General features: G+C 32.5%; 2 protein-coding genes across 4 annotated transcripts; both read left to right on the top strand.

The window, feature by feature from the left end:
- Positions 1-409: 409 nt before the first annotated feature.
- Positions 410-11446, top strand: LOC149426365 (iron-sulfur clusters transporter ABCB7, mitochondrial-like). Of its 3 annotated transcripts, none has more exons than XM_089636583.1 (13): positions 410-689; positions 840-957; positions 2199-2302; positions 2732-2936; positions 3017-3183; positions 3269-3398; positions 4481-4629; positions 4754-4928; positions 6016-6173; positions 9083-9246; positions 10118-10247; positions 10427-10702; positions 11126-11446. In XM_089636583.1, the coding sequence occupies exons 1-13, from the start codon at positions 546-548 to the stop codon at positions 11348-11350; spliced, it is 2145 nt and encodes a 714-aa protein (XP_089492709.1). In that variant the 5' UTR covers positions 410-545; the 3' UTR covers positions 11351-11446. The 3 variants fall into 3 exon arrangements, with proteins under 3 accessions (XP_089492709.1, XP_089492718.1, XP_089492700.1); XM_089636592.1 differs by having other exon boundaries at positions 2223-2302; positions 11126-11445; XM_089636574.1 differs by having other exon boundaries at positions 2169-2302; positions 11126-11445.
- Positions 11447-11757: 311 nt separating this feature from the next.
- Positions 11758-16348, top strand: LOC149426364 (uncharacterized). The gene is made up of 7 exons (XM_089636563.1): positions 11758-11807; positions 12906-13131; positions 13216-13280; positions 13384-13575; positions 13661-13880; positions 14494-14667; positions 15261-16348. Exons 1-7 carry the CDS (start codon positions 11758-11760, stop codon positions 16230-16232), a joined length of 1899 nt encoding a protein of 632 aa, XP_089492689.1. The 3' UTR covers positions 16233-16348.
- Positions 16349-26176: the final 9828 nt, after the last annotated feature.

Genomic DNA, 26176 nt, shown 5'->3' with positions numbered 1-26176 from the left:
TTTTGAAGGTTTGGAAATACGCTTCAATTCTTTAAATAATCCAAAAATAAACTACTTATGCACGTATTTCCATCTGTCCAACTCAAGTAGTGGTTTCCAGTAGTAATTAGTTGAAATAAAATTTTATTTATAAAAAATTGCGAATTATTGTTATTCCGAAATTCGTAAATGATTTCGATAGGTACCCTTCAGTATTTTCTAATATCCTAATGCTATCTCTCTCAAAATAATAAACCTTATTCAATTATTTTATAGTAACAATTTTCTAACCTTTTTCATGCTTTTTATGCACTCACATTGATCAACTAAAATCGAAACGTCTGAAAAACGGCTATTGATTATTTAAGCTAGGTATATCCATGGTTTTTTTACCATAGAAAAAGAAAACACTTTCTTCGTTTTCTGTCAATCTTGTCAAATTTGATGTTTCGTAACTAGCGACAAAATGAACGAAATTGTCCGCCAAATTACTAAATAACACTGACGAGATAAATGTAGGGAATATTTCCATTCACTTTAAATAATCATTATCACTCTTGTACAAAATGTCTTTTCAACTTACCGTGCATGGAGCCAGACGGTATATCTCTCGTGGTTTAAGACAAAATTACAATTTCGTAAATAAAAATAAATATTTAATGCCCTATATTTATTGTGGACATCCAGCTTGTTTCAACCACGTTTTACGGGTAAGAAATCAGTGTTATTTTCATCCTAAACAACAATCATCATGACATGTAATTAATTGAAACTTTTTAGAAATACTGTCAAGCCTCTTGTCAATGGTTGTAGGAAATGTTTTGTATGATCTTATTTCACTGTGTGAAAATCTCTTGTAGGGTAAAAGTACGACAGCACCTACACCTGCTAGTATTCCAGGAGTTGATTCAAAGTATGGAAATAGTGTTTTGGCAGCCGTTTTAGGAAAGAAAAGAACAGCCTTGAAAATTCCGTCAGGTAAATTAGGTCACAGTTCTTTAAATTTGTAACATATTCATTATGGATATTATTTATTAATTTACCTTCCGCCTCATTCGATTTTACTTTTTTTATTTCTATCATTTATATGAACTCCAAACAGTATTTTTAATTTAATAATGTTTATTCTTCTCTCTCAAATTATTGCCAATATATCAATTTAATCAATTAAACTTTTGCCGGAAAATGTGAGCACCGCATAAAAGGTATTCGTCATAATAATTTGTTACGAAGAGGCTGACATCTTATTTTTTCTTAGTTTACAATCGTAACTTGAGTTTTAATTTGCTCCAGCAACTAATTGATCATTAAATTTAAATAAATAAAACAAATTGTTGTTAATTTAAAATTTATATCTAGAAAATTTTGATTTGTGTTTTGGTATCATTGTTTCATTTATCCAATTATCATTCTATTCTGAATTGTTATTCACGTCGTTCATAATTAGTTTTCATTGCCCCTTGACATATATATATATTGTACCTATCAGTATCTACTTGAATTACTCTTGCTTGCTCGTGTTCTTCTTGGGTTCTTTTTATCTTTGCTTCTCACAAATCATATTACCTATATTCAAATCAAAATACATTATTTATTTTTCGGAATAACTTTATTGAGTAAAACCTCAAATTGTAATATTTAATTATAGAAGACAATATTAGCGATTTCTAAACGAAAATCTGAAACAGAAAAATCAGAAAAGGATACGGTCACATCTAGGACACGAACCCAGGACCCGTGTCTTTCCGGGACACCGGGAGTCCTAGGTGTGACCGTATCCTTTTCTGTTTTTTCTGTTTCAGATTTTCATTTAGAAATCGCTAATATTGTCTTCAATAATCAACAAAATACATTAGCATCAAGAGTGGAATTTGCAATACGCATAAAATGAAAGAATATGCTTGTACTGAATATATTTCTCTAAGAGATGGTACTCCTTGAATATTGTATAAACCTACTTCATGTTATAATCTCATTTGAAATGGATGATATTTTGAATGTCAATAATTATTTTTCTAATGCTTGTATAACTGTTTGTGTTGCTATATTTTTGTTTTAACAGTGGATGATTGCAGTGCTTTGTTCCCTCGTTTGTGTAGTCCTTCTCTCCTAGTCGCTTGCACACCCCCTCACCCTTACATCCTGTGTTCCGCTTCTATTCCTCCCACTAAGTTCTATCCCTTCGTTAGGAATCCATAAGCGAGACTGCTTTCATCCAGGTGCGTCTTTTTTATCTCGAGAAGAAGTCAACCTCGGGAAAGATGTGAAACCCGTAACTTCGACAGACATGCTGCGAGGGATGATGGCCTATATTTGGCCTAAGGTATGTGATACTATATTCCTTTAGTTATATTCTAGTTCAGAGGATTTTAGTTGGGTCTCTTAACTGGTTTAGTGCCAATCACACCCATGGGCGGACCAATCATATGTAACTTTAATGGTAGCAAAATCTCCTGGCAGCGAATGTAACAGGTTTTGATATATGCATTGCAGTCCAAAACTTTCTTGGCAGCAATATTTTTTAAACAGATGAATGTTTAACATACATAACTGCAAAACTGCACTACATATGGTTTAAATGCGGGTGCTAAACAGCAGTGTGAGGTTTATCTTTCAATGTAAGCATAAATTATCTGGGAACATTGCTTCTAAATAAGTTAAAAAAAATTTAATATGTATTATGTACTTATTTATGTGAGATTAAGTGACTTCATATATGATTCATAATTAATACCTTTCTCGACAATTCTAGGATGATGAATTCATAAGATCTCGTGTGAAACTAGCAATGTCTCTTCTGGTGGGTGCCAAGATGTTGAACGTTACCGTTCCATTCATATTCAAGTACGCTATTGATGGCATCAATGAGGCGGCAACAGTCAACGGAGAGGCCTTGATGGGAATGGCCACTGTTCCCCAAGCGCTGGGCACCGCTGCCTTCAGTCTTCTGATTGGATGTTAGTCAGAACGTTATTTATTTATCTTACTCATGTTATATTATTTTACCTAATTTTTTAAAGATTATCTGTTTTTAAAGATGGCATCGCAAGATCAGGAGCGGCAGGGTTGAATGAATTACGAAATGCTGTTTTCGCAAGAGTTGCTCAACATTCTATCAGGAAACTTGCTTGCAATGTTTTTACGCACATTCACAATTTGGATTTGAACTTTCATCTTTCGAAACAAACTGGTGCTCTCTCCAAGGTATTGTAATAAAATAAACACAATTAACAACATAAATATAAAACTGTATGTCTAAGTTATTGGGTACTTATGTTTTTATTTTTAGACCATTGATAGAGGCTCCCGCGCGATCAATTTTGTGCTTACGGCTATGGTGTTCAATGTTGTACCAACCATATTTGAACTTGCCCTGGTTTCTACAATACTTGGCTTGAAAGGTGGCTTGGCGTTTGCAGGTAGTTTAAAGATTAAATATTTATATTAATTTAATAAAGGAAATCAAATTTAATAATATTAAGAATTTTTTTTTCCAAAACAAGATATTTATTTATTTTTTATTTTATTATTATTATTTTAGTGTGTATTACAAATTAATGTAATCCTATTGTAGTACACATGAAACAGTTTGCATAACTTTTCAAATAAAAACACAAAAAAATTGAGTTCTTATCTAAAATGACTCTTGAAACTTTCGAAACCTTGTTTTGAAATGTCAAGAGACCTGAAGACATCATTTAGCAGCAATACATTCCGCCGTGCTATTCTGGGCCAGCATGAGGATTTACAACTACAGAATAAAGAAGAACATAAGAAATGCCATTTGGATGTATTTCATGATCAAAATATTTGGCCAATCGGGCCTTAAATTTCCAATACAAAACTGTGTTTCGCCATGATTATCAAATTCAAATGGGATTTAGATCCACAATGTTAGGCTAGTGTAAGTGAGACAGAGCATGTGTTAAATGGTATAGAACCAAAAGGTACCAAGTCAGCAATGACATTTTTTTCCATTAAAATTTTGTATGGAAGGCACTTCTAGTTTTTCTTTATTCTATATTTACAACTATGCATGCCTGATGAATGTTCCACGCTCATACTGCGAATCTTTGGGGGGTAATTTTATTCATGAAAATCAAAAAATGTTTTTTTTTTTCATTGCTGGTGCCAATAAATTTTTTTGTTAAATTTCTTATTTTTGTGCTTAGAATTTTGTTATTAGAGCTGCTGTGTTTAAAAAACTTTAATAAGATTTTTTTTAGATTGTCATGCATAAGTTACCCCTCAAAGTTTCACTGTACAAGCGTGAAACATGGTGTATACATAGTCAATTTAAGATTTATAACAATCTCGGCATTTAAAATAATTTCTGTAACAAAGTTCAAGTGTTTATCAGTTTTATATGAATACAAATTATGCATTGTTATGTAGATAATTTTAGAACATGATTCTTTTAAAAATATTTACATTAAAACACACTTTCAAGATGAGCATAATATTTATTATGATAATGTACTGAGTGTATTTTTAAATTTAGGTGTATCATTTGGCTGCGTTTTCATATATTCTGCGTACACTCTTGGAGTGACCCAATGGAGGACCAAATTCCGTGTTCACATGAATCAAGCTGAAAATGACGCTGGCAACAAGGCAATTGACTCTTTGATCAATTATGAAACCGTCAAGGTAAAATCATAAATCCACATGATAATCTTCAAAAAAATCCTATCAAAGTTTTTTAACAAAAAAATTTACACAATGAGTATTTCAATCAGTATCATTTATGATAATGAATGTATTTTTGCTTCAGTATTTCAATAATGAAAAATACGAACTGGCCAGGTACGATGAAAGTCTGAAGAAATATGAAGATGCGTCTCTTGAAACGTCCTCCAGCTTGGCCTTATTGAATTTTGGACAAAATGCTATTTTCAGTATTGCTCTTAGTACAATCATGATCATGTCTGCCAATCAAATTATTCAAGGTAAGAGAGTTCAATGTGTAGTTGTAATACTGAATTTGTATTTCATTAACTCTTTAACAGTCGTCTGAAAAATAGGATTTAACTAACTAACCATCATGCCGTCTCCGCAGGGGTAGGCGGTCATTCAGTCTTATCACACACTCCTTACCTCATTAACATCGTCTCATGTTATTCTAATGCTTGAAATGGCCCGAATTGAGTATTTAGTTCACTTGATAATGCCATGCCTTCCTCAGGCGTCCCCGACATCTTCTATCATCCACATTCCCGTCATATATTCTCCTTAAACTCCTTTCTTCATTCATTCATCAAACCATCTAAGTGTCTCTTTCTTAATCTTACTATTATGCTTCCATCAGCTTTGCATTCTGCTATCAAATACGTATCGGGATCATTGCATTTCAAAGGAAGAAATTAACCTTTTGAATAATAGTGAACTTGACAAATAATGACATCCATCCGATGACATTATAAAAATACAAAACACTTTATATTCATACTAATTGAACAAAACACGTAGCTCCGCTTATGAAAAGGATAGCCATTCAAAAAAATTATTGCGTGTACAAATTAAATAGCTGTATGAAAGGCCTGCTAAAACATGTCCACTGGACCTAGTTGAGTGAAACATGACGCCTTTGAACCAAAAAATGAAAATTTTACGAAAAATCTGTTTTAATTTTTAGCATAATATTTTGTATACATATAAGCAGTATAGTCCGCCGCTTTTACTAATTGGATGCTTGCCCGGTTTTTTGGTAGTGGTGAATTAGTGAGAATGTACTGTATTATTATTACTCTCTCTATTAAAAATGGACTGGTGTTCCTTATTGATCAATAACAGACATAGAAAAATTCTAAACATGGTATACATTCATAATATTTGTATTCACACAATAATACTTGCATATATGTATGTATTCGTTTTTTAGGATCTTTCTCAATAGTTTTTTCAAATGTAGATAGGCGGTTGAATTGGTAAGTTGACCGATGTTGTTTTTTTTAATTCTCCTCGATGACATGGCTTTCCAATTTTCAAATATGATGTATGATAGTATTTTGCATCCCCATTATTTTTTTGTTGCAGGACATATGACTGTGGGAGATCTGGTAATGGTGAATGGCCTACTTTTCCAGTTATCAGTTCCTTTAGGGTTCCTGGGTTCAGTCTACAGGGAAGTACGCCAAGCACTGATTGATATGCAAACTATGTTTACTCTAATGACAGTAAATAGTGCCATTCAGGTAATACTACTTAAATATTATGAATACATTACCGTATGTATGACTTCTGGAAATTGAACTAATCTTTAGGAACTAGATTTCTTTAGGTTGCCAGGTTGTCTAGCACTGAGAAATCGATAACTTTACAATGTCAGATCGATTGGCCTAACTACCAATCCCTATAGCCCTATGTCAAAATATTGACGAAATCTGTCATCTATGGTCAGTTAGCGTTGTTCACGAACACAGTCAAAATATGATTCCGACAGTCGGTAGACAAAAATCACTGCTTTTAGCGAGGTATTCATGTATCGGATAAGCTTTCAATATGCAGGACTTTTTGGATACTGTTTTTCGTTATGCAAAATAACTGGCCAATTAATGAATGGAGGTGAACTAACTAAGCTTTTAGGATTGAAAGATATCATATACACAATCCATGGACGGTCGAGACGCGATCAATTGACTCCGTTCCGACTTGGAGGAACAATAGTTATGTGAACAAATTTCGTTTCTGCAAGCTCAAACAAATATAGTATCATTGGCCCAAACTGAATATCGCCGAGTATACAAATTCTTTTAATTCTAAGGGCTCCATTCGTTAATAAGCCAGTAATTTTGCGTAATGAACGACATTAAATAAGATGTGTATATTGACAGCTAACCGAAGCTTATCTCAACTATGGAGGCCGTGCTAAAATTTGTATATAGTCAGTTGTAATATTTCTTATCAATCGTTGACTGTGCTCACAAGTATAGCAACTGAACATAGATGACGGATACTCACAAGTATAGCTAACTGACCATAGATGACGAATTTCATCTCGATTTCGTGCCGAGATTCCCAGAATATTTATAATGATGGTACACGGTTGAACTATAATAATGGTTTATTGTACTTATTATGTAGTTCTTAACTGCAAGCTGCGAACAGAGAGCCTTACTATCTACTACAAAAGCTTATATAGTTGCTTCTGTCTCCCTCATCCTCTGTCTCTGTCATATACTGCGGGAGTCCATGTAGACGCTAAAAAACCTATCTCACAATCATATTGATAAAGAGCTTTGTCGATCGTCCATGCAAGACCTCCAGGACTCTTAAGAATTGTAGTTATGTTGATAATAATGATAAGAGCAAAATCAATACATATATGTATTACATTTACCTAGTAAAATAATATGAATAATTGGTTATTCGGAACATTTGTCAACAACTTGAATTAGCATGGTGTATGTACAGTTGATTCCGCTTAATTAGTACACCGGTTTATTGTGACAGTCAATGGGTCAAAATTCAAGAAACAGAAACCAAATAACTAGAAACCAAGGAACTAATACTAATTTACTTTAATGGTTATCTGGGACACCATTCTGTTTAATCAGGACAAATTCCGAACTAAAGTCATTGCAAAATGTGTCTCGGTAAACGAATTTTAGTTAAGAACAGTGGCGGTTCGTGGTCTTTTTAACAGGGGGTTCAGAAATTCAAGAGAAGATAAACATATCTAATTAAAATTTACTTACTGTTGTCCTTCGTCAAATAGTCGAATACGGCAGCAGTCACACAACTTAAATAAAGTTAGTGGGAGGGGTACCTACATATTATTGTTTTTAAATCACTTTACACTAGACACAAATATTAGATAATGAGAAAAGTTTTATAGGAATTAAATTGTTTAATGTTTTTATAGCACTCAATGTATGTTGCTAATTATTATTGTTTTTTCGAGAAGAATAATTTCGTAGAATATATAATAGATATTTAAAACATTAAAAAAAAAACAAATAAAGGTGGCACGAAATAAATTTACTAAGTCTACTTCAATAGGTAGTAGATTTGCAAATGCCATAAGCAAACGGTTGGAGAAATGCAGAAACAAGAAAACAAAAATATGTACAAAAATGACTACAAAGTTAAATACCATAATATAACATAAAAAATAACACTTGCTTCCCTATGGTTCAAAGTTCAAACGTCGACCGCGAAGTTCTCGGGTTTCTTCGGTTACATTCGTCAATGTTCGGAGGTCACGTGATAACATAACGCGTGTTCGGCGCACACAATTTGTCTTACTTTTGCAAAGAAAGACCAAATTTTGTATATGTCACCGTCATAGGGTATGTACCGGCTAAAATTCTTTTGTATGAAGAGTTTGGCGCGGATTACAACTCGCACAAAGTTGGAATATGTATCGTATTTTTCGGTGGCGCGGGTTTTGAAGGCGAAATTTTAATAGCGTGCTATCTATAATGTGCTTATATTATTATAAAACAAGTTTGTTTTATTTTCTCATCTTTTTAATGGGGGTTCGCCGCACAAACGCACTTTAGAGAAAACCGCCACTGGTTAAGAAGGAAGGGCAGATGGAATGTGGTGCGGGTGAGGGGAGGGGATACTCTACGGGAGTTCCAACTTCATTCGGCAGTAATTCGGTAGACTTCGCCTTCCGCCGACGTTCCGATGTTCTTCAGTTACAGTATTATTATTATTTGTCAGTTTAGTTCAGTACATTGCCGTGCGTCAGAAAAAAAAGACATTTTTGGGTTAATGTTATTATAATATGTAATTGATCGTTCATGATTTTTTTTCTTCTTATCTTATTTTTTTTTCATGTTCATTATGTACATAATTATTTTTCTGTAATTAAAATTTTATTTAAAAATTTTTATGAAGTGTAAAAATATATTCGAGAGAACTAAATAAATGTAATATGAATAGCTCAATAACATTTTTAATTAGCTTGAACTTCGCTTATTTGGAACAGCCGCTTGTTTGGGACAAAATGATTGGGCCTGATGTGTCCCAATTAAGCAGAATCAACTGTATTTTGTAAAAAGTCAAATTATTCTCTGTATTTTTTCGAGAACCATACAAAACTGAGATTATTATAGGTTGTTGGGTTATTTTTAATTTTCTTTATTCATTGCAGAGCCTCCCCAAATCACCATTGCTGGCGATTGATAGAAGCAATGCATCAATCACCTTCAAAGATGTCAATTTTCAATATGAAACTGGCAAACCAATATTTAAGAATTTGAATTTTTCTATAACTCCTGGGAAAAAAGTTGCCTTTGTCGGAGGGTCAGGTTCAGGGTTAGTATATTCATTATTAATTATTACCATATTCATGAATATTGTTTTTTTTTGTTTGTTTATCATCTGCCATTATGTATTATTAAAGGGTTGGCAGATTACGCTATAAGTTCAAAGCGTTTTGTGTAACTCCATATTGCTCTCCATACAATCCCATACAGACCTATCACACCTTAAAATAGGATGTGTTATAAGTGTGGGCGTGGCGACAATATGCGCTGTGATCTGCTAGCCAGGCTATATTTGAAAATTATGCGACTGGAGCGAATGGAGAGGCTGCCTTCTTTCTATCAAACTGGCTGGTCAGGGGTGGATATAAGTTCTGGTTTTCAGTGTGGTGTTTGTTAGGTGCAGTCAATAAAATAGGGTATGTTGACAGATAGCACGAGATAGCTGGCACAATGGTACATAAACAACAGTTCCTAATTAGGGGTAGAAGCTCAAAAAACTACAAATAATACCTTAAGAATACAAACGCTAGATAATGAACGTATGTTAATACCGAATGTATGTTAATATCAATGTATGATGAAAGATGACAGGTCGTGGGGCTTAAGCCCTTATTTGGTACCATTGTGAGCAAGGTAAGAGTGCTGCTGTTGCGGCTTGCGCTCCTCGGGATCCTGAAAACTTTGTTCATCCAAGCAAAAATACACCATTAGCGGGAGTTGGAGCTAGTGGTATGAGCTATCGGGTGGTTCATCATTGTAGTGAGGCGACGGAGGGTGATCTCCAAAATTCTTGTCAGAACTTGTCCAGGAAGGTACTGACTGATATTGTTTTTTTTGTAGAAATTGCCGAAATGGACCATAAGAGTATAATGCATAGCAAGTTTTATGTATTTTATTTTACTTTTGTCTTTTTCTTTTAGTAAATCTTCCATGGTTCGATTGCTGTATCGATTTTATGAACCACAATCGGGAGAAATTTTTGTTGGGGACCAGAACATAAAAGATGTTGACATGGAAAGTTTAAGAAAAGCAGTTGCAATTGTACCACAGGTAAAATTTTTGACAGATTGATGTTAATCACAAGCTATTAACTTGAAGTATTAAAAAAATTATCTATTTTTGCAGCTATTTGAAGATGATTGTTAAAACTTTTGTATAATATCTCATTAAAGGACTTTGCAAAATTTGCTGTTTTAAAAATTGATTCCTAATAAAATGTGTGCTTCCAGGATTCAGTACTCTTCCATGAAACCATCTTGTATAACCTCCATTACGGCGATCTATTGAAAACAAAAGATGATGTTGAAGTTGCAGCTAAAATGGCAGAGTTGCATGAATCAATACTCAAATGGCCTCTCGGTTATCAAACCAAAGTTGGCGAAAGAGGCCTTAAGTTATCAGGAGGTGAAAAGCAAAGAGTAGCGATTGCGAGGGCCATCTTGAAAAATTCTCCCATCTTAGTATTTGATGAAGCCACCTCTAGTCTTGACTCAATCACTGAACATGTAAGTTTACTGAACAAATATAGCTCCTTTTTCAATCACAAAAATGATTTAAATTTAATCTCCGTAAGGACCGATGTTCAAACATCAAGGGGATGAAAGTCATTCTTTGCTATCTTCTATCTGATATATATGTTTACCTATGTGTAAACATCTGTGTTCTGTTTAAGTTGCATCTGATCATGACGCATGATAATCTATAGATTTTTTTATGTACATTGATGCAATATGGCGTATTAAAATCACATAAAAAACTTTCATTGTTTATCAGAATACTAATTAGTGCATTTGCTTGCTTACCATTTTAATAAAACTCGCATTTGACTGATATATACGAGTGATTGTTTATGTTCTAAGATTATTAAATAATAATATGTACGTAATGATTTGTTGATTTCGACTTTGATATGAAACTTTTATTTCCAGAATATTTTACAAGCTTTAAACAGAGCTACCGAAGGCAGGACGTCAATATGTATAGCACACCGGCTCTCGACGGTAATGGATGCTGATGAAATATTTGTTCTGGAACGTGGATCCATTAGTGAGCGAGGAACTCATTCCGAATTAATTGCAAATAAAAATTCTCTGTATGCGAAAATGTGGAATAGACAAAATCAAGTTGACCGACCTATAAGTAAAAAGAGCTGATGCCTACGAAACTAGTGATAAAAATTATACCAAATGTTGAATATTATTGTAATAAGTTATCGAATATTGTTGTTATTGTGAAAATATATATTTTATTTAAAAAAAAATCTTTTTTTTCTATTGTCAGGAAAATTCAGTTTTTTAGGTACCTACCCCAAAAATATTTATTCCATGTCTCCCCCTCTCTTTATTTTTCTTTATGGCATACATTTATTGACCAATTTTGTAAGCCCGAGCAACGGTTGCTAAGGAATGCCAAACATTTCAACTCAAATGTGTGAGATCCATTACAAGGTGATGTAATTTGTTTACTCATCATAACAGTGTGCACATTTTTCTACAGTTTTACCGTTATTTGGAGAGATTTTAAAGTTATACAGTTTTCAATATTTTATGAATTGTTCGAGATGTCTGTTTTGAGTTTGATTCCCGAGGAAAAAAAGAAATGCAGTCAAAGGTATGCAAATAAGCTACAATGTAACATATTCATGATTATTGGTGTTTAATGTCACACAAATGGATGAATATGGAACTGAGATCCATCAGACTGATCCACAGCATATAATGACGCAAAAGTTCCTGTTAAGTAGAGATAATATTTGTAAAATAATTTTAACACCATTGTTTTCTTTCTAAATATCTTGCTCTTGGACGAAGTACTGTCAGCAGACAGTTTAATCTCAAGGTACATACTTTACAATTATCATTGGAGTGAACCCTTGCTTAGGAGAGCGTGATCTGTCATAATATTATTTGGTTCCCATTCAGTGAATGTTGTACACGCTAGCCAACAACATAGCTATCAACAACAATCAACATAAATATGTTTAAAAGATTCCTACATTACAGTGTAGTTCCTTCTGACAATATTAATAAATAATATGCATGTATTATATATATATATATATATAAACCTTCCCAAAGAAATTCTATAAATGATAGTGAAAACCCTATCAAAATCTGTTGCGTAGTTCAGAAGAACTAAGCGCACAAACAGACGGACGCATATAGCGACATTATTTTAGTATAATAGAGATTTACATATTTCTTTTAAATAATTATCTTAAATTATCACATGATGTTACTTAACCGGATGATGTGAAATAAAATTATCAGTAAAAAAACATTTGATAAACTTTTCGAATTCTTCCGCACGCTTAATAGGCAAATAATTATAAATAGCACTTTGTTTTAAATTAATTACTACAAGAAATAACTATTTAATGTTAAGAAATGGTAAAAGATGCATTAAAAATCCCTTTTTTCTCAATCAAAGATGAGTTTGAATTTTAGGAAATGTGCATAAATTAATAAAATAACCCAAACTAACACCCTATAAACCTATTTTGTGCATGTTTACTTTAACCCCTTACTTAGACCCCAAATAGTTGTCTCTATTAGATATTTATGTTGAAATTGTTTTGTTTTTCAAAGAGCCTTGGCATGCAGCGGAATTCAACAAGCTTACCAAAACTTTCTAAGTTGTATGTAATTGGATCACCTCTTGAGATACTTTAAATATTGAATTACGTATTGTATCTTCTATTTCCTGCAGCTCTGAAAGTGTCTACAATTCTGGTTCTTTGAAATTTCCATGTGCTTTGCACAAAAGAAAGATTCTTCATCCGTTACTCAGTTCAACAACAATGTTATCAATGGCTAACAATAACTCCAATAATAAAAATGCTGACAAATTTATCACAAAGAGAGTTTTGTCAGCTAAAGAACACAGAGTCAAGCAGTTACAGAATCAATTAGCTGATGCACACTTCCATTTAAGTGTAAGACAACCGCTCATTATCTTTTAAATAAAACATTAACGAATTATAAGTGACTTTATTTGCTGAACATTCTTATTATTACAGGAATTATCAAATGAAAATCGCCTTCTACGAACTTTACAAAAGCGTCAGGATTCTGCTCTTCAAAGGTTTGTTGTAGTGGCAAGAATTGAATAAAATTCCACTATCTAGTTAAAAGAAGTTTTTGTTAAAGGGATGACCCTATATAATAAAATTAATATTTTTTTTTAGGTATGAAAATGCGAATGGTGATATACCTAAAATGATAAATAGTCACACGGAAGAACTTCGTTCCTGGCAAGTGCGGTACAAACAGCTGAAGCTTCAGTTTAGGGAAGTCACACAAAGACTAAAAGACAAAGACTTTGAGCTTACACAATTAAGCGATGAACATAAACATCTTCTTTCTTTGAGTAAAGATAAGTAGGTATCTTTTGGAACAAATTATAATTTAACATAACAAACATTATTTACAAAAATAATAACATATCAACTTTTGAAATTCCAGTAATCTCATTGAACGCGAAAAACTCCAAAATCAAGTAGCAGATTTAAATGACAAAATACAGAAACAGAATGACATGATTAGCACTCTCCAGCGGCGGATCAGTTTGGAAGCCAAAAATTACAAACATCAATTGAACGCAGAAATGTTGAAGCACAGAGAGACGCAGCAGCATCTGAATGAAGCTATCAACCATTCCGATCAGCTTTCTTCAGTTATAGAGGTAGGAATAATGATAATTTGAATTAAATCATTAAAACACTATTTAGTACAGAAAAGCTTTGTGCCCTACCCACCAAATTTTCAGTATCCTTCTAATACCTGGTTTCTTTAATTTTCACCATTTCATTTAACAAATTAATGGACACTTGCCGTCAAACAGACGTTCGTGATATGACACATTCTGTATTTTGTATAAGAGGAACAAAATTTTGTTAATTGTGAAGTTCATGAAAATCAGTAGGTAATAATTTTTTTAATCGCCTTTGATCTTCTTTGTGTTTTAACCTATCAAGTATATAAGTGTTTGCGTCGTAACACAAAGAGGCAGGCTACTTACAAAATCGTACTTCCCTGTCCACTCCGGCGTATTCACTGGATCACTGACTAAAAGACGTATAATGTACTTTGTGCAATATGACATGTCCTCTAAAGTTTTCTTTAGTCTTGTCTAAAACTATGTCTGTATACATTGTGTCCGTGAATGTGTTAAGTTGTGACATCATTAGTAGGCATTTGCGATTTCCAGTTTAAATATACAATTATAACAATTACAATAGTATGCAGATACTCATCATATCTTTGTTTATAAAATTTTCATGCATGCATTATTTTAGATGAAAGAAAAGACGATTTCTGCAAATATGCCAAAGAAAATTTTCCCAAAAATAAATGTGGGAAGTTCGACTAGCAAAGCATCCTTGAGTATGTTTAATCTAGATTCTAGAAGTAAACACAATATGCTGCCCATTCAGTTATCTGCCAAGGGAAATTCTTCATCAGATAGTCAGGTTTGTTATTGTTGCGCTTTTATTTCTGTTACATATTAACCACCCAAGCGGTGGCTATCCAAATTTAGGTAGGTGATTTTAATGAATTATAAATTTAACGATTTTTTAAATTTTCTTATAAAACCTAAAAATATGGGATTAGTGGTGAAATCCAGGTGGATGCAATAGCTTTAATATGAAGGGGTCGACAAGAAACTACACAAAATAAAAAGGTTTTTTTTTAAAGCCGACACGTGGACTGTACCATACTTGATAAAGTGACATTTGTATTTTTGTCTTTAACTAACACCACAGTAGAGGTAATATCCGAAGGCAAAATGAATGTACAAGGACGACACTGCAATTGCAGTGCTTTGTACCGTGCTTGGGCACGATTCTTCAACACTGCAAATGCAGGACTCCGGCCCCTAGGGTTAAACCGCAGTAAGCAGTTCATATGCTTCCATATTAATATTTGGAGGTATGATATTAATTGAATCGTATACCCGCAGCGAAAACCGAACACCTGGAAATCTCCATTGCTCCAATTGTTATACATATATGTGCAATATTTTTACGTATTAATGTATAATGTAAATACATACTTTTTGTAGGCCTCTATGGAGAGTAGCAAATCCAGCCGAAGCTCTAAATCACTCTTTTCTGTTGTTGGGAAGTCTGTGAAGAATCAAGAATCCTTAGAGTCAAATTATGCCACTAAAAACACTGATAACCAAGTTAATACTAAAAAGTACTATTCCAAAGCAGAAAATAATCTTTCAGATAGATCAAATGTCTTAGATAATGCCTCTTCAGGCTATGATATAGTTGAAGCTATCAAAAATGGAATGCCCAATATGAAAATATTTGAAAGTGATACTGAAGCTCCAAGGAGTTCCGACGATGAAGTCAGAGAAAGAGTTGAAGATATGAAAAACCAGATGAGAAAACAATCTTACGATTCAGTTATGTCTTTTGAGAGACATGAGAAAAGTGTTACTTATAGAGAAGGGAAAAAAAACAGCATCGGAAACATAAGTTCAACATCCGAAGATTCACTTCCAGAAGTAGATACTTTCAATCCTGAAACACAGCGACTCAATGTTAACCTTGCACCGAGGGGATCGATAATAGATTTATTCCATTCAAAGAATCAGACAAACCTCCAGAGTGATAATATTTCTGAGAATGAATTGAATTTAGACCTATACAACCAAACTCTAGGTGAGATTGATGCAAATGAAGGTTCTGTTCATAAAATAAATGAAACTTTATCTATCAATGCTAGTACTGCTGATATCTTTAGCGAAGTAACAGCTGAGGATTCCGTCAGCAACGTTGATGTGGGAAATTTAAGTATTGCAGGTTATTCTGCTCATAAATTGACACCTGAGTTGAACAATAATTCCCTTACAACTCGTAAGGTTTCTACAGAGTTGAACAGCGAAAAGAAAAAGAAACTGTTGGCCGCTTTGAAAGCTATTGACAGAGGCGAAGATGATGGCATTCACTTTGAGGGATCAAAGCAGTCGAAACCTCGCAACAAATCCCTTTTTGTGAACTCTGCCAAAAATGGTTTGAATTGATTTTCTTTTATTAGATAATGATAAAAATAATTGTGATAGCGGGACCACCTTGCGAGCTAAATAAATATTTTATTTTTTGTATTTACCCATACAATATTAAGGACGAATTTTGAACTTTCAGCATTCATTTTCTTTCTCAAATAATATATCTAAACTATTCAAAAATCTTTTGATGAATTAATATTGCTTTTATCATTTTAATGTTGTTTGTTAAATAAATAAAAACAATATTCTGTATTTTTTATGTTTTACTATTTTCCCCTATTGCTGTAAATGTTGTTTGAATTTATTTATCCCCCGAGATTTAAAAAATAAATAATTGGCTTGGAAACATGTCGATTCTTGATTAAATAGTGGTGTATATGATGTTATTTATTGTTTATTTAAAACTAGCTGGTACCCTGCACGCTTTCAGTCTCTCTGTGCATAAAGAGAAACAATAGATGAAAAAGCATGTTTGTCCAAAAGATGGCGCTGTTTTTCAAAAAGCATGTTTTTACCTGTCACAGGTGACATCTATATAATATGGGTATGTAAAAACACATACCCATATTATATAGATGTCACCTGTGACATGAATGCAACGTTGTGCCAAAATTTAAAAGTAATCGGTGAAGAACTGAAGAGTATTTTCTTTAGTCATTTGTATCCGCTCTCTCCTTCATTTGAAGTGCGATAGATGTCACCACCAAGTATTTCTGCCAAGAAGATTTGAATATAATATTTCCCTGTAGGTACGGCGATGTACCTACCATTGAAACCTCGGGAATCGGGGGACGTGTAAACATTTTTAGTGTGTTGACCAATTAAACACACTGGTAAAATTTTCCGAAAATGTAAAAATGGTTATCAAGTAAAATAAAATGATTATTTTAAAATAATATATTTTTACAGATTGATATTATTTTAGCGAACAATAGATTATACATAGAATTTAAAAGCTTGAATTCTTTGAATAGAATTTCAATTTCTGTACCTGAAGAAGACCCCGATAATTTTTTTTTTTTTTTTTATTTTTTTTTTTAACAAATCGACGAAATTTGCACCAATTGCAACAGCTCCAGATAACGATGAATAGTAAGCCCATGTGACTTTTTTTCCCAACAAACGTCTGTAATGGCATTAATTACAAAAGTAAAGAAAGCTAAAAATTTTAGTAGGGAAATATTTTTTTTATTGTTATGGTGGGTAAAGAAAAGGTTAAATACTAGATTTTAAAAATGTTAAAATATTATACCTAAATGAAATTTACAAAAAAAAAATCATTTCGTTCCAAACATCCTTTATCTAGCTGCATCACTCTCTTCAGCAGCAGTGTTCGCCTTAAACATATACACAAGTATCTTCCCAGTGTGTATAATTAGATTGTAAAATTGCTAGAATAAATAAATAAACAATAAAAAAATATAAGACGATTGTTACATATTTACAATCTTATATTTAATTGTTTTTATTATTGATTCTATGACAAAAGGGTCACTGCTCAGCTATACATTCCAGATATCTTTTAATATATATCTTATCCTGCATATATATATGCAGGATCTAGTAGCGCAGGTTTCGATATGATGTAGATTCACCAGTTTCCCGCTTGTACTATGAGTTTCTGGATACCGTTTATCCGACACACATTTTTTAAAATTGCTTCAGCAAATGAGTCCTCAATTCAAATTTTATCTTGGCATTCGGAACACAAGACTGATTTTTTATGAGCATTATTATTGCACTCGGAACATGCGAATGGTTTCCTTTGAGTTTAGAAACATATGGTTTGGAACTAGGATTTTATAATTATAGGTACTCGTAATTATTCCCTCGGAATTATTTCCCACAAAATTCACCGAATAGCGATGAATCAACAGCTCGAATTTTATAATTGCATTGGGAACTCGAGACTGGTTTTAACAAGAGAGAATTTGCACGTGAGGTCAAAAGCTCAAATTATTATTGCACTAGAAAGACGCAAATGCTTTCGTCTGAATTTTTCAGTATTTGCATTTGCAACTAGAATTTTTTTCGTTCGGAACAGTCAGATGCTTCTAACTTTAGAGTTGGACTGCATCTGCATGTGAGTTCACACCCACAGGCTAAATAATAATAATAACTAATACATTAGAGGCACGAAAAAGGTTTTCATCCGAATTTTATATTTATTCGTACTTTTATTAATTTGCCACTCGAATTTTACAATCACGCTCGGAACACGAGGGTGGTTTATATTTATGTAACCATTAAATGGACAGTATTTTGATATTATAGTTAAAAGGGTAGATAATATTTTAACACAAAGCACGTTTCTCTACATTTATCACAATTATGTTTTTTTCACAAATCTTCATCAACCAAATTCACCCTCCTCCTTGCGATGTCCCTGCTTTAATTTGTAAAACTGCACGGTACCTACTGCACTTGCCGTAATAAAAAAATCCATATTCAATTGAAAATTTTCCAATAATTACTTTCCACATTTTTTGTAAATACATTAATGTGCATATTTTTTACCTTGTCATTATTTTATCATATACAGGGTGTTAAGGGACGTACTTGACTTACTTTAACCAGTGATTCATGACATTATTTGGGGTAAAAAATGTAAATGAAATTTTGGAATCCTGTAACGCTTTTTAAAAAATTTTATTTTCAAAACCATGCAATTTTTATTACCATACATAAATATACGTATACATATACCCCGCACTATCTTATATGTATATGAAAGATAGTGCTGGCCACCTACACTATTGTCTTTGGAAATTTCGCTTTTAGGAGTAACACAATTCAAGAAACTAATAATTGAAAAAGGATAAATATCACCAAACATTCTAATTTCAGTTGTCTATGCGTTATTCCTGCGTGAAATTATTCACGTTCGGTGAACTAAAATTTGTTTTGAATTTAAGGTTCATTCTCACGATTGGAACAACTTATGTGATGAATAGTTTAGACAAGCGATAGTATTTATCTATTATATATATAATATTTTAACAGAAAATTATTGTAACTGTCCTCAAAATTGGAATAATTTTAATATCCCGTGATTTTTCACAGGTCTGCGCTAGTATTACGTGTAAATTGTAACAGTTATACCTACCTATCATAAAATAAAATAAATTTAGTAGAAAATGAATATGGTTAGATTTGTCTTACATTTACCTACTTAAAAATAACCAAAACACAAAATATTACATTTGAATAAACATTAAATTAAAACATGTTCTTTGATAGTAGTATTTTTCATTGAAAAAATTCTTACTGTTTTTCTGAGGTTTGCACGAGTGAATCAAGAAATATTTTTGATTTGAAAAGCAGCCAGACAGCGCAATAAACATAATTACTATGTGAAGAATTTTCGTGCTCAGTTTGTATTTTCAGTTTGAAATATTGTGAATTGTTTGCAATGAGCCCGAGAAAATATCTTGCCAGTACCGTGTCAAAGACCTCTGCTCTTTTGTCTATGTGTTCCACGCTACTGGTTCAACCAATGCTCCCACACATTACACTCTATGAGAATTTATGCTCTTATGTCCATGTCCATGTGCTTTACGCTACTGGTTCAACCAATCCCTACACACATTACACTCTACATCTATGTGCTCCACGCTATTGGTTCAACCAATGCTTACACACATTATACTCTATGTCTGTGTTCCACCCTACGGGTTCAACCAATGCCTGCAGACATTACACTCTATGAGAACCTATGTTCTTATGTCCATGTGCTCTACGCTACTGGTTCAACCAATGCCTACACACATTACACTCTATATCTATGTGATCCACGCTAGACCTATGCTCTTTTGTCTATGTGTTCCACGCTAATGGTTCAACCAATGCCCCCACACATTACCCTCTATGAGAACCTATGCTCTTATGTCTATGTTCTATACGCTACTGGTTCAAACAATGCCTACACACATTACACTCTATATCTATGTGCTCCACGCTATTGGTTCAAACCAGAGATGTGCAAAATGGGTACCCAAAACCATTTGAAATGCAAAATGGAAATGGGTCAAAACTTTTCCATTTGAAAATGCAAAATGCAAAATGGTTTTTAGAAAAGCATTTCAAATGCAAAATGCAAAATACCTATTTTCAAAATGCATTGAAAATGCAAAATGGTTTCTCAGGTTCAAAATAATTATAGAATTTTTAAACAACTTTGTCATTTAATAATGGACATCAATGTAGAACAACTTTTGGAATAACAAATCATACATACTGATATGTCCTGTGTAAAAAACAATTGTATTTGAGTGGAATATAATAGAATCTATTATTAACTAAATATTGTCATTTTTAATGAGTTTTTCTTAGGGCCATCATCATTTGTGTAGTAACTCTCTAGTGAGGGGACATCACCAGTGAACTATAAAGAAATACAGGACAGTGAGACAATCAGACAATATAAAATGTTGTTTTCTAGTGCGCACCCATTATTTGACCATAGATTGTCACAAAAAACTCCAAGCAGGCGCACTAGAAAACCCACAGATAATATAATACAACTTTGAGAAAACCAATATATATTCTATATTATGTAGGTATTATATAGCCTTAGCCATTATTAGATTTTAGAAGAACGAGCTTCTCAAAAACATCATCACTCATCTTTCTTCTATGAGGTCTCATGATTATACCTCCATTTGAAAAGAGACATTCAACTGGTGCTGAACTAGGAAGACAAGTATTGCATTTCATGAACATGTGCCTAACAGTAGAGTAAAAAATTTGCTCGAGACTAATATTGGCAACGTAAAAAATAGAAACTGCTATCTAAAATTTAATATTATAGCATCATGGCCCCGTGTTCACTATTTGAATCTGTATTTTTTAATGGTAGCCAGGGCTCCTACCAAGTAGCAACTTGACAGACGTAAATTATCTCCCATAGCGAGGTTGAGGACTGACTGATATTCGGGGCCTATGATAAAAAGATGAGTGGAGATAACAGGAAGAATCTTGCAAAAAAGCATTTAAAATGGAAAATGCATTGAGAAAAGCATTTAAAATGCAAAATGCAAAATGGTTTTTAGAAAAGCATTTAAAATGCAAAATGCAAAATACCCATTTTGCATTTTGCATTTCCATTTGAAATGGATTTATTTGAAATAAAGCACATCTCTGGTTCAAACTATGCTTACACACATTATACTCTATGTCTATGTAATAGATTAGATTAATATTATAATTAGATTGGTAATCAAAGTAATTTTGAAAAAACCGTCAAAATTTTCTACTGAAATTCTTTTTTCAATTTTCAAAGTACCTACAATATTCAAATTTTCAAAGAAATACAGTCAAATACTCATAACTTGCAATTCAATACATCAGCAAGATACCAGAAAACTATTAAAATCCCAAAATTTAACACTAAGCTTATTCAAAATACCTATCTTTATCTAGGCATAATTTATTTTAATAACCTTCCATTAAATTTAAAAAATATCGAAAATATTCAGGAATTTCACCTTAAATTAAAAAAATACCTTAAACTATTATAAGTCCAAAATATGTTCACTACTTACATCTAAAAGTAATATTGTTTAAATCTTGTGTTGTTTCTTAATAATTTATTTACCTTAATATTAACATATATATAATTGAACTAGAATTCCCTCACCAAACACAAGAGCATTGTCTCTTTATGGTGAGGAAAGGCTACTTTAATTTCTATTGTTTTATATCTTGTTTATATCCTGTATACTTATCTATGTAAAAAAATATTTTTTTTAAATATTAAATAAAAAAAAAAAAAAAAAAAAAATGTGCTCCACGCTACGGGTTCAACCGATGCCTACACACTTTACACTCTATGAGAACCTACGTTCTTATGCCTATGTGCTCTACGATCTACGCTACTGGTGCAACCAATGCATACACACATTACACTCTATGAGAACATATGCTATTATGTCTATGTGCTCCACTTCTGGTTCGACCAATGCCTACACACATCACACTCTATGATTTTTACTTTATTTTTAAATATTATTATATGATTTTCACTATGCTTTACTAGAACTTACACAGAGGTAATAAAAAGCTTGGACGTGTGCATTTCAAACGGGGTTATTAATTAATCATGCACCACCTGTATTATGTTTGGCTGCTACTCGGTTTATTACTTCCGCTTCCCCATGGAATATTATTATGACGTGGGTACCTGTTTAATTCAAAGACAACTCGTATAAAAGTATCTCCATTAACAAATTTAATGTTGGAAATTAAAATTCATTTTTCCGAGTATTGGACTCCTTTGGACAAACGATGTTAACTTTTCGAACTTCATTAAAAGTTTTGATGCGTGGTCTAATATTCTTGTTTGACAAGAGGCCTTAAATTTTATGAATTTTCTACTGGTATGTTAGTAAATATTTATAAGGTTTAGAGGGCTTTCATCCCATCTCGTCTTTTGGCAGTTGGCAACACTAAATACGGTAATCCCCGACTGTTCCCGAGAAATGCCGCAAATACTCAAATCGCGAATGATTAATAAGGGTAAGTCCATAGTTACACAGGGCTACTTAAACAGGTTATATTATGTAGGTATATTAATATTATAAAATAAGGTTTTTCTACACTTTGACCCTTCGCAATGTTTGAGCAAATCTTTATTTGATTGAGATCGAGTCGTATGTCAACCAAATATAATTATTCAACCAATTAATAAATCAGTTAAATAATTAACCGACAAAAAATTGTAATTAATCAATCATATAAATAACCAATAATTATTAATCAATCAAATAAATAATCAATAATGATTACCGAAATGATTTTTCGAATAATTTATTTTTAATTGATTCTTTATGAATTAAATTTATTCGTTTTTTGATTGTTTCCTTTATAATAAATTGTTTGTTTGATTGATTGAAGTCTATACAAATAATATTTTTTCCAACAAGTAAAATGTGCTAAATATATTCTGTTGTTCCTGGCTCGACCCAGTGTCAATAGTGATAGTGGAATGGATGTACGTTTAGTGAGTACATTTAAATGCCCTTTATCTTATCCTCTCCCTTTTACTGTAGTCAAATATCAAAAAATCGATCTTTTACAGGAAACTTTCAATTTTCAAAAAATTAAGAATTTAATATTGTCAGTGTCAAATGTGGCGGAGATTGGAACACCCTAACCTAAAAGTATAATCCCTCAAATGAAACATATGTTTTAACATTATTAAAACGATTTGTACAAATGGTGTGTAACAGACAATCTAATACTTAAATTTAACAAATGTAAATCAATAGCTTTCTGTCAAAACAAATCTCCAATATTGTTCAATTATATGATAGACCATTAGTGTTAAGGGACGTACTTGAGTTACCAGTAGACTTGAACCGGTGGTTCCTCAGATTATAAAAATATTCTTCCATATTCCGTCACTGGTCACTCAGCCGAGTAACCGCCCAACGCCTCGCATGGACCCTAGCTGTCCAATACCTATGTATTTAGAAAAAAAGACGGCAATACTGTAACCTGAGACCAAATTTTATTTAATTTTTTAATCTCTAGTTAAAGTAAGTCAAGTACGTCTCTTAACATCCGTATGTAAACTTTATGCAACTGGGGATATTATTTGTTAATATGATGATGATCTCGGAGTTAAAGAATTTATACACCACGTAACACCCTGTTTGCAACTGAAGAAATTAGATGTTAATATTATGATGATGATCTCGGAGTTATATAATTTGTACACCACATAACACCCTGTATGCAACTGGAGATATTAGATGTTAATATGATGATGATCTCGGAGTTAAAGAATTTATACACCACGTAACATCCTGTTTGCAACTGGAGATATTAGATGTTAATATTATGATGATGATCTCGGAGTTATATAATTTGTAGACCACATAACACCCTTTATGCAACTGGAGATATTAGATGTTAATATGATGATGAACTCGGAGTTAAAGAATTTATACACCACGTAACACCCTGTTTGCAACTGAAGATATTAGATGTTAATATTATGATGATGATCTCGGAGTTATATAATTTGTACACCACATAACACCCTGTATGCAACTGGAAATATTAGATGTTAATATGATGATGATCTCGGAGTTAAATAATTTATACACCACATAACACCCTGTTTGCAACTGGAGATATTAGATGTTAATATTATGATGATGATCTCGGAGTTAAAGAATTTATACACCACGTAACACCCTGTTTGCAACTGAAGATATTAGATGTTAATATTATGATGATGATCTCGGAGTTATATAATTTGTACACCACATAACACCCTGTATGCAACTGGAGATATTAGATGTTAATATGATGATGAACTCGGAGTTAAAGAATTTATACACCACATAACACCCTGTTTGCAACTGGAGATATTAGATGTTAATATTATGATGATGATCTCGGAGTTATATAATTTGTACACCACATAACACCCTGTATGCAACTGGAGATATTAGATGTTAATATTATGATGATGATCTCGGAGTTATATAATTTGTAGACCACATAACACCCTTTATGCAACTGGAGATATTAGATGTTAATATGATAATGATCTCGGAGTTAAATAATTTATACACCACATAACACCCTGTTTGCAACTGGAGATATTAGATATTAATATTATGATGATGATCTCGGAGTTATAGAATTTGTACACCTCATAAAACACATTTTAAACATTAATATGAATAAATTGGGATATTTGCATAGAACAATTAAAAACGTTAATTCACTTACTGTAATATAAATTGTCTCGTAAGTTCGTAGCCATTTAGAGAATAAATTCCATTATTTGGTCACCTCGCCATAAAATTCACATTAAAAATATCAAATAATTCAGCGAATGTTTTACGATTTATTAATTTTATGTTGAATCTCGCTTTCGAACAAATTAACTACACGTTTTTTCAAAAATACCTTAAAAATACACACACTTGAGGATTGGAGTAGAATAAGCGACCTATGCTTCATTTTAAAAATTGTAAATTCCGATCTCGACTGCTTATGAGTCTAGTCAATTTAAGAGTACCTACTCAACACGCCAGGCACAAGGACCTATTTAAATCTCACTATTCACAAAACAAATTAATCATGTATCAAACTCGTCGATTCCTCGCCAACATGGTTTAGCATATGAATATACCTACCAATGATATTGATATTTTTGGATGTTTAAAACATATCTACTTGAACTTTTTTTTTAGGTCAAGATATTATTTCTGATAATTTTAATTTATCATTATTACCGTAATTTTATTCAATTGTAAAGCACTGTATGGAAGAAATTATTTTTCGCAACTATTTTATGTAAAAAATTGTTATCATTTCAATGTACCCAATGTAAAAGCCCCATGGACTTATAAAACGAGTAAATAAAATAAAATAAAATTGCTACAGAGAATAACAAAATCTGCGAAATCAAGACCACGAACTGCGAGAGATACGAAATAATAATTTCTCGTAATACTCGACGTTGGTACATTGTCAGACTAAAGTACTTTGATTGTAATTAGACCTTTAGTTTCAAGTGCCTTTACACCGATTTTTTACTGGAACAAGTTAGTAAACCCACGCGTTTTAGCTAACATAATTATTTGAATATTTTTTCAGTATGCGACATGATATCCAGTAAGTATAATAATGTACTGAGAGATATTTTCAAATTTTCAATGTAAAATTAGGATTCAAATGTTAACATGTGAACATTTTCACAAAAGGGTTCAATTTATTTATTTTTTAGTATGTGTTTGGTGTAGCCCTTAGGCTAATTTTCCCGAAAACATTCTACTATGGAAGTAGGTACAAATGTTAACTATTGGCGTCCTTACTCTGTCAGGGTAAACGGCTTCCGTGGTTGAGGGGTAAGGCTCTCGACTACGAATCCGGAGGTGGCTGTCAAATCCTGGTCATTTAAAAAAAGTGTTATTTCTCTAATAATTCAATTAAAATAT

The sequence above is a fragment of the Hesperophylax consimilis genome, chromosome 1, assembly GCF_061612785.1.
Source record: "Hesperophylax consimilis isolate HC1 chromosome 1, BYU_Hcon_1.0, whole genome shotgun sequence".
Classification (NCBI taxonomy): domain Eukaryota; kingdom Metazoa; phylum Arthropoda; class Insecta; order Trichoptera; family Limnephilidae; genus Hesperophylax; species Hesperophylax consimilis.
Note: the sequence above shows the minus strand (reverse complement) of the source record. Positions and strands in the feature narration are given on the sequence as shown.